The 16,615-nt window shown below is 45.7% G+C and overlaps 1 protein-coding gene across 2 annotated transcripts in view; it reads left to right on the top strand.

Annotated features, from left to right (window-relative positions):
- Positions 1-16,615, top strand: part of LOC142579422 (putative helicase MOV-10) — a 61,950-nt gene that overhangs the window by 42,298 nt on the left and 3,037 nt on the right. For both annotated transcript variants that reach the window (XM_075689579.1, XM_075689578.1), the window contains exons 15-17: positions 3,628-3,860; positions 7,156-7,320; positions 12,479-12,695. In XM_075689579.1, coding sequence (XP_075545694.1) covers positions 3,628-3,860; positions 7,156-7,320; positions 12,479-12,695 — 615 coding nt within the window. The remainder of the gene's footprint in view (positions 1-3,627; positions 3,861-7,155; positions 7,321-12,478; positions 12,696-16,615) is intronic.

Here is a 16,615-nt window from a genome sequence, read left to right as displayed (position 1 = left end):
TGTTTTCTCCAAACTTGGCAGGCATGTTGTTACACAACAAAGTTGCATCTGACATGAAAATGCCGTCCTTGTATATAATATTCATCACATGCTGATATCAATGAGAAAACTATTATACAGTAATCCCTCGTTACAACGAAGTCAGCGGGATGGCGAAAAATTAGTTGTAAGTGGTAATTCGATATAAGCAACCACTCAAAATAGCTAAAGCAGTCGAGCTTTAATTGCGCCACAAATGCAAGGAAGTCAAAACACAGTGTATTCAGTGAAGCAAAACTTTACTCAGGTGCAAAAAAGACAGTGAGCTTTAGCTGTTTCAGGTTCTTACCAGGTGTGAGCAACCCCTGCTCTAACTTGACCAAGCATTGCACGAGGCCATGGTCGCCGCCCATGCATTCAACCTGATTTCGCAGTAGGCATAGGTACTCTCGTGTCTGCACCATAGTTGGCACTTCACGTGTCTCTTCGTCTGCCGGCTCTTCGTTCTCGTCGAGGCCACCCCCAGTGTCAATTAGTATCTCTGCATCCATCGCTGGGATGACCACGGGAGCAGCAGCATCAGCCAACGTGAATGTCTCGAAGTCCCCTTCTACCTCTTGGCCAGCAATTTTATTAACAGCCTCGTACAGATTGCTGCAAGTCCGGTCATCATCAGGCTAGTCATCGTCAGAGTCACTGACGACGGCGCGGGAAAAGCTGTCGTGCACAAAGCAGTTGGCTACCTTTGAAGTTGCGAGTTCTTTCCGTGAAAAGTTCAGCAAATGGATTGCACCAAGCAAATCAATGTTGTGCCTCTTGCTGGCGTCACATGCTGTGAGCATGCGCTGCAAAAGAGCCTTGTGGTACAGCTTACGGGTGGTCTCAATGATGCCCTGATCTATTGGTTGCAGTACCGTGGTTGTGTTTACAGGCAAAATTTCCACAGTGATCGCCTTGAGGTTGTCTATCTTCCCGTGGCTCGGACAATTGTCAGTTATGAAAAATCTCTTGCCAATTCTTTGCGTTGAACTGTCTATCCAGAAGCCACACAATGTCTTCAAGAATAGCAGCAGTCATACATGTTTGCTTGCTACTTCTGTAGATACATTCCTTGGGAATAGTTGCATTTCAAAAGCACCGTCGCTTCTCCGCCTTCCCCACTATCAGCAATAGAAGCTTGTCCTCACCGGTTGCATTGGCACCAAACAGCACCGTGACACACTCCTTGCTCTGTTTTCCTCTGGTTAAGGATCTGACAGCGGTAGTGAATGTGCGATTTGGTAGCATCTTGTAGAAAAATGCAGCCTCATCTAGTTTGTAAATGTCTTTGTCTTCATACTTTTCAAGTAGCGCTTGGAGCCGATGTTGGCGCTATACATCTACAGTGTCATGGTTCACGGCTGCGCTTTCGCCAACGATCGACTTCGAGGTCACACCGTGTCGTTTCTTGAATCGCACAAGCCAGCCATTGGTGCACTGGAAATCTTTATGGCCCATTTGGAGGGCAAGAGCTTCGGCTTTTGCAATAAATGCAGGTCCACGTGTGGGGAGATTTGCACTCCTGATGTTCTTTAGCCACAGTAGAAGTGTAGATTCCACTTCGGGGTTTTTCGAATTGCACTTCCTCTTTCTCTTTGCTGAGAAGCTCTTTTCAAAGCCAGCCAGCACAGCTTCCTTGTTTTTTAAAAAATACAGTTGATAAAGTAGATGGTGGTATGCCGAATTTTTTTGCGATATCAGTTTTCTGCCGGCTGCCTTTTTCCACTTCCTTTATCGGCAGAACTTTCTGCTCCAAAGTCATACACTTTCGTCCGGAGACTGACGGAGCCATTTATCACTACAGACCACAAAAGCACACACGAGGTATGCCTAACGAAGCACTCTGAATAACACACAATCACATGGCCTGCAGCACGGATCCAAACGCATGCGCCATCGGCACCAAAGTAATCGAATGCAGTGGGCAATGCAGAAGGCAGAAGCTCAAAAAGTGTCGTCAGGGCATTTCACTTTCCCTGTCAGTGTGCGCTGATGATGGTGATGGTTGCAATGGTGGGAGAATCGGGAATTGTGGAGACCAAGAAGCAGGAACCACGGAAGGGCACCCGTTGGTGGAAGATTGTACTCAGGAGGGCATGCTGGAAGAGGGCAGCTGTAGAGGAGCAGCGACGTCGAAACTGGCAGTGAGGAGGCAAGGAGTTAAGATGGAGGCGAGTGAGATGAGCAACTGGCATACAAACGGCTTGCAGACTGGAGAGCGAATGAAGAGGGGAAGGCAGTGGCCACTTTTATAGAGGGGTTGCAGAGGTCACGGAAGACTACGAGAGTATCACACTGGAAAGCGCCGCAAATGCCATGGCTCGAGTCTGAGGTTGTGTTTGTTGTGCTCAAGAAACAATTAGCTGCTCATTGTGGGTACGCAGCGTGATCGTGAAAACTGAAAAGTTTTGCAGTAGCGGCTTTGCATGATCACTGGGTAATTTTTTCCTGAGGTGTGCAGCCGTGAAGTTCACAAAAACAATAGTTTTTCGGTGCATCATTGTTGACGACACTGTGTGAATTCTATGGTTCGAGTGTTGGTGTAGGCGCACCATTGCATCTGTGCCATTGACAAATATCTAGGAACAAAATCCAATGACCCTACCACGCATTTAGACCATTTGTCTAAAGTCGGATGGCGCAAATCGAGCATGACCAACTTGAGAAAATCGCCGGGGAAACACCAGCTTGCGTTGACCCACCATGTTGACAGCCTGACTCGACGCTGGCAACGCTCGGATTTTTTGTCTTTTCAGAGAGTTATCAGTGGATTTGCACCATCAAATGTACAATGAAGCTAGGGGAGGTGTTTTATAATGATGCAGGCCAATTATATCGAATGGCAGGCAAATTTCTAGACCGGCTTACCCGAAGTCGTCTTCCCGATTTGTTAACGTATTAGCTCCTCGCATCGAACATGGCACTTATAATTGAAAGGACACTTCTTTTGTGCTTTTCGGCACGTTTCAGTGCCAAAAGTGCTCTCCAGAACGGTAAACTTTGCTCTTTGAGCGCACCCCATGGAATGCTACAGCACAAGTCTGTCTGCAGTCTTTTGGCCGCTTTTCAGCATCCAAGAGACCATGGTTTTCTGGCATCGCAAAGCATCAGGAAAACTATATTTTCGTGTGAATTTTATCGCAGGGGACACCAATGATGCGATTACGACCAAGATTAATGGTTGGGGCGTGCTGCTCTATTGAATTGGCAGCTTCCGTTCGCTCCGCAGTAAACAGCTGGGAGCACTCGGCACTCACTTGGTACCTGTTACTAGGTGGTCATTGGTCGTGGGTTTGGTACTTTTGTGGCCTGTTCTGTGCCTGCTTGAGACTAAATCGTCGGCGGTATTAATTTGACACTGCATGTGCATAAGGGTCACTGCCGCTTACCACTTCGCTCTAAGCGGGTCAAGTGCTTCACGTGCTTCTTGTAATTTGACTTAACATGCATGCGTTTGGGTCGGGACCGGAATAAATTTTGAATAAAGCAATGTGTATTTCGAGTAAAGTGATTTCGTTATAACGAGGGATTACTGTACTTACATCCTTTATATCTGTGTTCGTTATATTGAGGCCCGACTGTATAAGGATTTTGGTGGTTCGATCGCAGGCAGGACAAGCAACCGAGCCTGAGACCTTAGTAGTGGCGGGCTTGGTGTGCCTGGCTGGAGGAAGCCTCATTCTGGGCGGAGACCCCATGCAGCTGGGGCCGGTGGTACGGTCACGGCTGGCAGTCAAGGGAGGCCTCGGGGAGTCCCTACTTCACCGCCTCCTCCTCGGCGGCAGTGGCACGAGCCATCCAAAGCAGCTGAATTGCCTGCCCCTCACACGGCTCAGAAACAGGTAGGCAGACTTGTTCATATACGATTGATGAGCATGGCCAAGTGTCCCGTATCAAATAAGTACGCAAGAACATTGACTATCGGAGGTATGGCAAAACTCCAGAAGTAATTTTGACACTTGGGAGCTGTGGATGGTGAGAAACAATGACTCTTTCTCTATTCAGAGCATTAGAGCTGTTAGAATCAAAGTTAAGCACCGCTACAGAGCATGAGGTCAGTGCATTTATGCTTACTGTAGCCTGGGAAGCTTCTTATTCTTAAAAATTTTAATATTATTATTATTATTATTGTTGTTGTTGTTATTATTATTATTATTATTATATATATACTTTGTTCTTTTTTGGTGCTTACATGGGTTTTGACAAGAATTCACAGTGCAGGCTCGTTTCCCAAGTGTATCACCCATGAAAAAAATTGGAGGACGCTTAAGCTTCACCTTTAAGAGTGGAATGCGATAGCATTATCGCACCCCGTTCTCACCGACCACTCTTTCGCTTGGCATGCTCTTGAGTCACACAAAGACACGCGGTGAGCGCTGAGCAACGCAGCGTTCAGCGCAGCAACGAAACGTGCGCCTTAGCAAGTGGAACGAACTAACGAACTTGATGTCTTGGAGGGAGAAACGATCTACACGAGCCAAACGTCGGAATCAGCACGAACAGCAGGGCCGCGCCGCGCCATGAAGGCGGACACGATCATGGGGCTGAGCCCTCGATGGGATTGTCCTCTATCTCGCTTCGGAGCACCACGCAGACGCATGACTCCTTGCCACCAGCATGGCACACATTGCAGGGGACACTTTCCCACCAGACGTGCTACGGCGCAGCAATCACATCAGAGGCATCCCGCATCGGACACACCTAGGAATCGCGCTGTGAGTGGAAAGAGGAGCTGCATCACCTAAACACAAGTGTTCGAGTGACGCACGCTGGAAGTTGGAAGGGAAGAGAGCGAGAAAACTTATTAAATGCAAGGGTATTGGGGCATCCCCGCACCAGTCCCTGCACTGCCCCAGTGCGCTCAAACGAGACAAAGGGGAGAAGCAGGCGAGTGGCGCGCCACCTGTCGGGGCAGTGCCGTACATTGCGAGGAGGGTGTCTTCTGTGTTTACGCAAGATGCCTGTGCATGTGCGCCAAGCGCAGAAGAAATGTAGCGGAAACATACTTCGCTAACCGTTAACTGCGACTTCTGTAATTTACATGCTCATAATTACCGGTATACACTGCAGTATAACTTTCTACGGCACGTTTCTAAGGTAACACTGCATTCAATAGAGGCGCTTTTGTCCCGCTTTGAACCATCGAACTCATGGCTGAGTGGTAGCGTCTCCGTCTCACACTCCAGAAACCCTGGTTCGATTCCCACCCGGCCCATCTTCCAAGTTGTTTTTATTTATTAATTGCCTTCCGCCATTTTTCGCTCACGGCCAACGACGCCGACGACACCAGCTTTTCTGCGACACGAGCTCCTTAACGCTGTCGCGTTAAAAAGCTGATTACTGTGCCGTCGTACGCTTGTGCCCATTTGAACAAGTAGGTGCCCGGCAGCAATGGGAATTGTTCAGACAGGACTTAATGACCTCCTGGGGGGGCTTGTTTGCCAGCTCATGGCAGTTCATGTTGCTGCCATTGTGAATTCAATGAAATGGGCATTCTTTCATGGCTAATGCCGACATGGTGACATTTCATGGCAGCAGAGATAGGCATTCTCCAGTGCATTAAGGAAAAAACATCAAAAAAGGCAAGAGGAGGCTCTTGAGGAACCGAAGATGCTTGGGTTGGGGCTGGGCATGTGTGTGAGTGTGTCTTCTGTTCCTTGAACAGAAAAAAGTCTTCTTCTTCTTCCTTTTCTTCATTATTTTAGGAAGAAGCCACAGATAGGACACCGTTTTCTGCTACAGGCGGCACAGAGGGAGCCTAATGTTTTGCTCTGCAACATCGTATACCCAGCGACCGCCAGCTCGATTTCGTTTTGGTTTCCCGTCGCTGTCTTAAAAGCTGTGCAACAGGAAAAAGGCAATGTGAGTCTCGGGACACTTGGACTCCACCAGATTGACGCCTGTCGACGTCTTGTGGCGGAATGATTTTCACCAAGTGAGCACTAGGAGAAGCTGCCAATTCAGGCCAAATTTGAGATGTGCAAACGTAAGCTTGCCAAAGCCGTAAAAACGACAATGCGTAGCTCAGGCCGCTCGGGTTGGCGCATGGCGGCGTCTTGTGGGGGAACGATTTGTGTCGAGTGAGTACTCGGAGAAGCTGCCGACTCAGATCGAATATGAGATATGCAAATGTAAGCTTGCCAAAGCCGTAAAAGTGACAATGCGTGGCTCGGGTCGCTCGGGCACCACCAGCTCAGTGCACGTGGGCGTCTCGCGCTGCAATTATTCACACAACGCTTCACATTATGTAAATGTCAACTACATTTGAGTCTGTTAAACTTTTTCTTGACTTTGGATCATATGTTTTTCTGGTTAGTACATTTTCTCTCATGCTTTCCTTCCAGAACGTATGAACAAGCTTCTACTGTAGCTCGTTCATGAACGAGGTTCTGCTGTAACTCGTTCATGAACGAGGTTCTACTGTAACTCAATCATACATTCTGGAAGAAAAGCATTCTTCAACTTAGTACATCTTCCTTCCTGTCAATTCTTTTCATTCTTCTTCTGCAGCCTTCATGTCATCATAGCAGCTAGCCCAGCCTTCTGTCCCATCAATAGCATGCTGCTTGTAGCAAGCACTAAAATTGCTATTCTTCCTTACATACTACAAATGCTTGGAACTGGAGATGCTCAGGTGTGGAATGTATTCACGTGTTTTGCAGGTACTTGACTATTAATTTGAGGAGGTGGTACTGGTCTCCAATATGAAAAGTTGAGGAGGCACATAGAGCAGGGGGAACATTTTAAAGAGTAAGGTATCAGCACTGTGAGAAGGAATGAAAGTAGGCCAAGTTTTAAATTTTTAATGTCGGGTTCAATATATGAACAATATCTCTGTGTTAAAAACATTCAGAGAGTTCCAATCTTGATATTGATGATGAAGCATGATTCACTTTAACAGAGTTTGCTATCGCCAACTTTCATTGTGTTTTATGAGTAGACATTGAATTAGCTCTCGGTTGACGAAGTCCTAGCAAAATATCTATATTTTCTAGGTTGTGACTGAGTGCTATTCTTCAATTCTATAAACATGTATAATAGTAGCTTGCAAAAAGCGTTAGAATTGTGCTATCATACTTTTCTGTTCTTATGCCAAAGATTTTGAGTGAGATGGAAGGTCAAATGTTTCGTATGCAGCTATCGTTGCACACAGTCCCTGCTGGAGCCGTACTCCAAGCTCTTCTACGATAGTCAGCTTCTGAGCTGTGTGGGCAAACAAGACCGAGGTGCCCTGCCCGACTTTCCAGTGTTCTTTCATGGCGTGCGGGGCTGTGCACAGAAGGAAGGCAGTTGCCCTTCTTGGTGAGTGAAGCATGAATGCCCCAACATTGATCTTTGTGGCTTGTTCACTTTTGATGCTGGCCAGCAGAGTTGCTAGCTGGCACCTTTTGCATCGATTCTGAGCTGTCGGAGCTATGATCACCAACCCACGGCTCTTGTTGAGCCGTTGCCACAATGAGTACAGGTCGAAGGAAACAGGCCATCCAAGTGAAAGTGTTTATTTTTGACTCAGTTTTCACAATCTGATTTCAGCAGTTCCTTACAGCACTGTGGAAGCTACATGAATTCTTAGCCAATACGAAGGCCGAATGCCCCTTGAGATGTGCTTATCTTCCCCACATCAACTGCTCTGCTTCTGCTTGCCGTCCTGTTGGTACATGCTTTGTGAAAAAATGTTTTGACGCCATAACCATAAGCTGCATTTGCATGCAGGCAACAGTTGGGCTTCGCTTCAGATGTACACTTTCCTTACAGTTACCTTGCATCCTCCATAGCAAGTAGTGAGGGTGAATGCCCTTATAAATATTCACCTGCGCCACTGCATCTGTTCGGCATCCACTTGGAGTTTGCTCACTACCGTCATCACTTACCATGCTAGAGCAGGGTAGTAAATTAATGATGCAGAGAACAATTAAGCCTTTATAACACTTCTTGTCAGCACATCACCAGTGCTAATGCTGTGGTGCCATCTGCTAACTAAAAATAAAACCAGTTTTACGGGTGGGCGCCGTGCCTGTAGTCCTAGCAGCGTGAAACCAAACAGCCAATTTGAATAACTGTGACAAGACATACCTAATGCTTTGACCTCAGCTTGAGGTTAGACTTAGTGATGACATATTTTGCTGCTTGTTTTTTGCTAACAGGACGGAGCGCCAATAACAAGCGTGAATTCGGATGGAAATGGGTGGTCGGGGATGTATGTGCGCTGCCATGTTGCTAGGTGGTCACGGTTAGGGTGGCGAATAAGGTTACAGGCCGTAACTGCCACAGTAATTCTCAGTATATGACATGCACACGTAAAGAACCTAACATGTCACCTATAGCTGTACCGTATCGATAATGTAGCCAGCAAGAATAAAACTCTCTAGCACTGCCGATAATCAGGCAATTACGCCTCGAACTATATTTCACTGAGAAGGATATTGCCTATGTATGCCTCATCCTTCAGCAGTGCTGCAGGGTACTTGTGAAAGCGAATGTAGTTACCGAGAATTTTGAGACTTGAGTAGCAGCATATAAGGGAAAAAATAATGTTCCAGAGACACAACACAGCGCCTGTGTTGAAGGGAGGGGGGCTAAGTGCAGTGGTGAATCGTTCTACAAAGCTGGGCCAAAATTGCAAATGTAGAGTGTACCACAAGAGACGAGGCACTCAGCTTAGCTCCCATGTGGCTCAGTGCTATCAGGGATAGTAAGTTAATTTCTATGAACATGCACTAAGGGAAGCATTGGCTGAAGTGAGATGTGTTGCTCACCAGCATCCAGCTGGTGCTTCTCTCATGTTGTGGAGAGGAGACCCTCCAGTTCCAAGACACATGGAAAAAGGTAGACACATTCATAGTTTCCTACGAAACATAACTCTGACACTTTGATCATTCAGTTACCATGAGAATGATAAGTAGGATGTAGATGCTTTTGTCCAGTCTTTGGGCTTGTCACTTGAGACATTCTTGTGACAATATTTATTACACTTTACTGTATTTTTCTATCATGAAGGCGATAAGTTTCTGCGCACATCTAGTACTACATCTAGTAGTACTAGATGTAGATCTAGATCTAACTGTCGATCTAGTACATCTAGTAGCGCAAGAGCACTGATGAAAATATATATATTTAAAAGGTGTTGCATCCATCTTGAAAGGTAACTAATTGGACCTCTGCTGCAATCTTGAATAATGCTATGTGTAAAATGTTTTATAAGTTGGACAGCTGGATGTTTGTTCCCGGCGTTGCTATGCTGTCATTTTGCAGATTCATTGTTTCATTGTTTTTCACTGTGTTTTAAATGAGGCACATTTTTAAAGTGGCTGCATAGGTGCACTCCAAGTTAAAATTTTCATGTCTGACATTCCTGGAGCCATTTCTCGCATGGAGTCCACATTCTCTAAATTTGACAAAAGCAATTAAAGAAATGAAGGTTTGTATTATGTTCAGCAGTTGTATGCTTTTCGTGATTCTGAAGATCCAAGGAATGTGGTGAAACAAATTTGCAATAGGCAGAATTAATTGGCCCCTGCAAATTGTTGCATTTATGATGCAATATATTGCTTAAAGCATCACTAAAGGCATTGGTTGAGTGATTGGACACTAGTGCACGTGTGATTGCATATTGCCTTATGATTTCAAATGTAAATATTGCAATGTGCTGAATAGTGGTGTTTTATAGATCCACGATAACTACAAGAATATTATACGACTAATATTGCAATTGTTTTGAGTACCTTTTTCCCTGATTTATGTGAAACAAAAAAAAAAGTGTCTTGTATTGAATACCAGTGCTGTTGTATGGCAGTTTTTTTTTTGCTTTATATATTTTTCTTTTTTCTTTTTTCCTGTTTTTCCCATGCTCGTGTGTATATTTTACAATCCACTTCCTGTTTGGGCCTGTGCAAAGGCCTACAGTATTGTTAAATAAATAAAAGAAATAAAAAAGTAAGTACTAAGTCGACGTAGACTGTTTAAATACCTTTCCAGAAACCTTGCAACACTTGTTTCATGCCAAGAAAAGACTTAGTTCATGAGAAAATTGTATGTGAAGGGCCTGAATACCTTTTCCGAAACTCAAATCTCCCTCCACCCAGGAGTGGTGACGTTGCATACGCCATCACCGCCCTTTGCTACCATGGGTGGGTAAACCGGCGCCCAACAGACGGCGGCACCAAGCCAAGACAGAGTGGCGGATTCGCTGCTGCAGCTGCTTTTTGGTCAAATGGCGTAGGCTGTTCAGGCATCCCACGACATCACATTGAAGTTGAATTCTCTGCTCTGCTACTTGTAGTTTGTGTGAGTTCGTGAGCCAGCAAAACCACTGCAGCACTATGCGATTAGGAAAGTACTGAAATGCGAAAGCGTGGGCGGCGCAAAGTCTAGTGAAAACGAAACCTTTAGACAGCCCGCGTCATTGTCAACGGTAAGTTCAGTGAGTTACTTTTGCCAAACACGAAATGAAACTGTACAGGTAGCATTTTATTTCATCTTACAACACAGTACGAGGATGTTGTTTTTGCAACGAGTAGTTGAATACTTGTGACACAATTTAATTGAGGAGTGCTTTCGTCATTGGGTGAGTGCTTGAATGTCACGGGGGAGTCTCTAATCATGTCCTGCAGTTACCTCGATTTCTTGGTTATTAAGGCTCTGTTCGCGATAACATTGACGCTTTAGAGATTCTCTGGTACTAATCTATCACTTTAGCTTTAATTAGTATTTGCCATTAGTGTCTCTCTAAAATGATCAATATGCAAAGCCACAGAGCCGTTTTAAGCCAGAAAAATGAAGTTTAGGCAAATCCATGTATACTACTGCTCACCATTCCCATGCTGGCTGCAGCTCTCATAGACACTAGCGCCACAGTTCGCTGTAGTAGTTTTTTTGTGGGATACTCTATGGCCACACTAATGTATGCATAATGAAACCTGTGTGGAAGCTAGTGTCCACCTAGATTCAGGTAGACTTGGTAACAAAGAGGTTTGCGAGGTGGCCTAGAGGTTTGACCAAACACAGACTTCATTCATATCTACCGATAGCTTGAATGAGAAGGAAATCAGTACTTCGGCAAGAAAAAAAATTTAGAAGACGCCTAAGCTTCGCCTTTAGGAGCGGAACGCAATAGCATTCAAAGATCCCTGACTGCTTCTCGTGCTTCCCGGCAGCTGGAGCGTATGTAACCATAATGTTTACCTGGAAACATATGCTGCAAACGCTATGCACGAAGGCGAGCTTTGTGGTGGAACCACAGCCTCTTGCGTAAGCTGTGATACAGCGGAGGCGAGCGCCAGCTGGAGTTAAGGCAAGGAACCGGGTGCACTGCTTCGTGGTCGCCAAGACACCCATTGCGCCGGCGCGCACAAAATGGCGGATGCCGCGGCCGGTTTGTATGTGTGGAGGGGTCGCTTTGAGTTTTGTGTAACAGAACTGTGTTTTCTCATATAGTCAAATTACATTCCGAGAGCTGTCATGTCTGTAGGTTGTATGCAAGTCATAGTTTATGATTTTTCTACGTATTTTAGCTTGACAAATTCAATTAGTTCAGTCAATTTGTGGCATCATATGGAAGGCCTGGGTATACAGGGTTCGAAAATCTTTTTGTTGATGCGACGTCCGATGCGGGATGCCGGATTTACTGCGGCACAGGCTCCTTAATGCTATCGTGTTAATATACACAGGTCATGATCTCCATTTTCACTTTGCTACCGCCCTGCTCAAGGGTATTACACAAGAGGTGTGATTACGACACCACTGCGAAGGAGTGTGAAAGAATGATAGGTGGCATGCAAGAGTTAAATAAACAGGAATCTGCTTTTAGGGGCCATATGCTGGTGTAAGAATATGCAAAGTGAGTGAGCCTAGTACGGTCGTCTCCCATTAATTCAACACTTGCGGGACAAGTCTCATTCAAGTTATCCGAAAGGTCGAGTGAACAAATGACACCAATATGAATGGATTCAAATCTTTCTCCTTGCTTGAAGCAGTCTGTCCTCATCGACAGACTGCTTCATTGCAGTAATACAATAACTGTACATGTTGTCACTTGGTGACCCACAGATCTCAAAACTGTTGTCAGCACTGATAAAATCTTCAAAAAAGACATTGCCCAAGATGCAGTGCAAGTCATCATCACTGCAAAACAGGTTGCTGCTATGACTGTGCCATCGCCATCTGCCAAATTTCTTGTGTTTTCAAGGTTTTAGTAACTGCTGTATGTGTGTGGCAATGTCAATGGCAATGTCGAATTGAACAAGTCTTCCTTCCGTGGCCCAGTGTATGGTTTCTCACTGGGACTTGCTTATGTTCAGATGAAGTGAAATCTCGAATTAACTGAGGTCGAGTTAACGAGAGCCAACTGTAGCACAATTCTGTACAACTTCAAGAGATTATAATAATTGACAACACGTATCACAAATCCTGTTCTGATCTGCACTGCATTGACTGACATGACCACTGTGACCTTCCTTAACAGGTTCAACCCAGCAGAAGTGGTACAAGTGACACGCTACCTTCAACGAGCATTTGGTCCTTGGGGCCTGCTACCTGAGCAGGTGGGCGTGGTCACGCCATATCGTAAGCAGGCACAGAAGCTGCGCTGCCTCATGGACTCCCTCGATCTGCCTCACTGCAAGCTTGGTTCGGCCGAAGAGTTTCAGGGACAGGAGCGCAACCTCATCATTGTCTCTACGGTTAGCACAACTTTGCTTTTGACATTTCCGCTCTTAATCGTTTGCAACAAAGGCTTATGCATTAGGTGTTGCACAAAGTAGGCAAAGTGGAAATACGGTAGACAAATGTTACCTGATGTTGGAATTATATTTTTTTTACCTTATTGGAAACTTGCCCTGACAGAAGTTCACTCGGTATCAGAATTTTTAAGAGGAGAATGGAGGCATTGTATTGGTGCACCACTAAACAAGATGAGTAGAAACTGGGATTAACTTTTTGATGCATCAGTAATCTGAAATAATTTGAGAAAGCATCATCGGGAATATTGCACAGAAGCCGCAGTAGCCTTTCAACCATTTGGTCTCTTTGGCTTATGTTCTTTGGAGAAAAGGAGGAAGTCTGCACTATGTGTATCGGAAATTGCTTGCAAATATTATATTCCTGAAGGGAAAAAAAAAAAAAAAACTCATGTTTATAAAGCAAAAGTCTGCCTCATTTCACATCATATGCAGCTCCCCCACAACGTCACCATCATTCCTGCAATGCTGGTGTGTTGCCCACAGGCACAAATAGCTTTATCATCAGCTTAGCACAGATATAAACTGCTTGGCTGCCTTAGTAACACATTTCCAAGGTATAAGAAATAAACATTGTGGGGTATCATTCATGCTCTTGGGACAAAGCAATGGCAACACAGTTGTGAAATCAAAATGGCATTTATTGCATCTTTTATACTGCTAACCAGATTTCTATTAGTAGATCGTGCTGATGGGCGCTGACGAATTAGGGAAGTCCAACTCATCGCGACAGGATATTGAGCGAATATGCTCGTTCCCACTCCTAATCGGTCATATGTACAGTCACGCAAGTGGTGGTATGTTTGAACGATCGAGTTCGTCTATCTCGGTGCCCCGTTCCCCACAAAGCGTGCCGGCTGGCATGCGGGATGTCTGCACACCCTGCCGACCCCAAGCCAAAGAGGAAAAGGCTACTCCATTTCCTGCCCGAGTAACCCTGCTGTTAGGTGGCGTTAGCAGCACAACACTCGCCCCATCTCTTGTACTATTCTGCAACTACACCAACCACCAGCGGCACTTAGTTACACAGATAAGCCGGGTTACAGGAGATGCAAGAGCCATGTGGGGAAAACAACATAAGGAGGCACAAGAAAGTCAAACATCCCCACGACATGCAAGCCAAATATTACTCTGTTGCAAGCAGCAGGGAACCTGCAATCTTGCATAATAGATTGCTTGCTTTCTCCTGTGGTTTATTAAGCCCTTCATGAAAACTGTGCTAACTGTTAGGAGGTATGATTAATATTATTAATTTGAGCTCGTTGTATCGTGTGTGCTTTGTTTTCATTGTCTTTTTGTAATCTTTAGCATAATTTTCATAATGCAGTGCCAGCTGTTCTCCTTCTTTGCTCTATTGATTCCAAACCTTTTCTTTTTCACCTTATTCAACGGCAATGATGATGTTACACGACACCAGCCATTGTGCACACGTACACACACCCTTCCTGATTTTCTAGGGACCAGGGAAGCAGAAAATAATTATCACACCCTTCCTGATTTTCTAGGGACCAGAGAAGCAGAAAATAATGTATCACACCTTTCCTGTCACCACTCTTCTGTCATACGCCAGCCTCATAGGTTTAGCACCACACGAGCATTGCAGAAAGAAGAAACAAAGGCAGAGCATTGCTATTGGCGTACTGGTGAAATGAGGAGGAATGGGGACAGTAAAGGCTAAACCCCATGAGCGCGATTTTGTGCGCGACAGCGACGAGCGACGGCTTCGAGCCACGGATCGGGCCGTCGCGTGAACAGATCGCTTGGTCTTGTTGCGCAATCGCTCGGTTCTGCAAATCTAGAATTCGTCGCTCGTCGCCCAGAAGTGCTATGAGCGACTAGCCAATAGCGCAAAGCCGGAACTGGATGTACATAACTCCAGTACTTCCGATTGTCGCACGGAACGAGCAAACGATTGAATTTTTATACGTGAAAGGATAAGAACCTACTGCAAGACTTTCAGAAATATTTTATGCTGCTTTTTACAGTAAAATACGCCAACTTAAGTTAATAAAGCACGCGTCACGCTAGTTTCGGCACCTATATTGCTGCCCTCATACCGGCAACACTGAGGAGACGTCGCTCGAAGTCATCGCTCGCATGGGGTGCAACTTGTAGGCAACGAGCGAACGCGACAGCCATCTCCATTGCGTCGCTTGTCACTGTCGCGTGCAAGATCGCTTGCATGGGGTTTATACTTAAAGAAAGCACTCACGTATATCTTCATTCATATCAGGTCCTCATAAAAAATTCATTTCGAAATATACCTTGAAGAGCCTCGCGCTCATTTGATTGTGTTGTTCAGTTTAAGCAAAAGGTTTTTCAGGGTACCTTTCGAGGAGTAGCGACAGAAATTTTTGTCTTGTCTTTATTTCTTTATTGGATAGCTGTTGACCCCATATTTATGCTTCAGAGTCTTAAGGCACGTTCACACCGAAGGCGGAGCGGACAAGCGGATCCGACCAAGCGGTTGCGTATTTTCCATAAAGCGGAAAATCCGCGGCCGCTTGACCGGATCGCGCCCATACCGATTTTTTCCGCACGGATAAGTTGGCCGCTTTGGCCGCAGCCAATCGGAACCCGACACTGCGGAAGCGCTGGTGAAGGAGTGTAAACGAATGTCTTTCTCTGGGCTTTTCGCTTCTGTTATTCAAAAGCGTCAAAACGGCAAGTTGGGCTAGCTGGTTGGGATTCATAGTAAGGTTTGTTACAGCGCAACACAAGACAAGGACAAAAGAAGGTATAAAACGACGACACGGCGCCGTGTCGTCGCTTTATACCTTCTTTTGTCCTTGTCTTGTGTTGCGCTGTAACAAATGTTGACAATCGACTAGACAAGTGGCGAGTAAAATGCCAACGATCTCGTCTTCTTCGTCTGAGCTCATCATTTTGCAGAAGTAGATAGCGGACGGGAGCACGCCGACCCACGAAAAAAAAAATATCGAAAGTGCGCGCACAAACCCAAAGTGCCGCGAGACGGCGGCACGTCCCTGAAATTGCTAAAGAAATTGCGAGATGCCCCGCCTTCCCGGCGGCGCGGATAGCCAGACAACGCGGCCGGTCTGAACAGGCGCGGGCGCTCGCCGCCTCGCCGCTTTGAAAATTCGCTTGTCCGCTTAGACGCTCCGCTTTCGGTGTGAATGTGCCTGTAACGTCTCAAGAGTGCAACAAATAATTACGTTAACTTTTAGTGTGATCAATTACAAATGTGCACCAGGAGCAGCATGCTTAGAATTTGAAAAAGGAGACTATTCATGGCACCAAAACCTAATGTGGCAGTTTTTTGGTACCAAACACTACAGATATGTGTACATGCACTATGGCTGCACTGCCAAAAGCTGAGTCCATACAGCACGTGACGGGACAACAGGGGAGAGTGGGCGCTCCTGCGCTTCCATGAGAAGCACACATTTGGGCCAATTTGACAGCTTTCAGCAACACAGTTGTTATGCTTCCTTCAATCACTGTAGCGGGCTCACTGGGATGCTCTTTAGTTTGCGATACCATGTTACTACCACTTCTGCTTTTGCTGCTGTGAATACATTCAACATCCGCTCTTTCTGACCTAGGGACCGCGAAAACATCCAGAAAATCGGGCAGTCCGAAAGAATGAATGCGTGCCTTTAACTGCCCGCAAAGGCTTAAATCGCCACAGCTAGAGACTGTGGCCCCTCAATGATATGGTTAACGGCAATACATTGTGCATACTTGACTGCGTATCTCTTTTGTATTGCGGCGAGACTGGCTTTTGGGAACGTGCATTGTGCAACATTTCAGAGCTTTTGCGCTTCGATGGCCTCAGCGAAGAGGACGAAGGCAAATTTGCTAACATTGCCGACAGCCGTGAATCCTTTAAATTAAAAATG

The sequence above is a fragment of the Dermacentor variabilis genome, chromosome 4, assembly GCF_050947875.1.
Source record: "Dermacentor variabilis isolate Ectoservices chromosome 4, ASM5094787v1, whole genome shotgun sequence".
NCBI classification, from domain to species: Eukaryota; Metazoa; Arthropoda; class Arachnida; order Ixodida; family Ixodidae; genus Dermacentor; species Dermacentor variabilis.
This window is presented reverse-complemented; position numbering and strand designations above follow the sequence as displayed.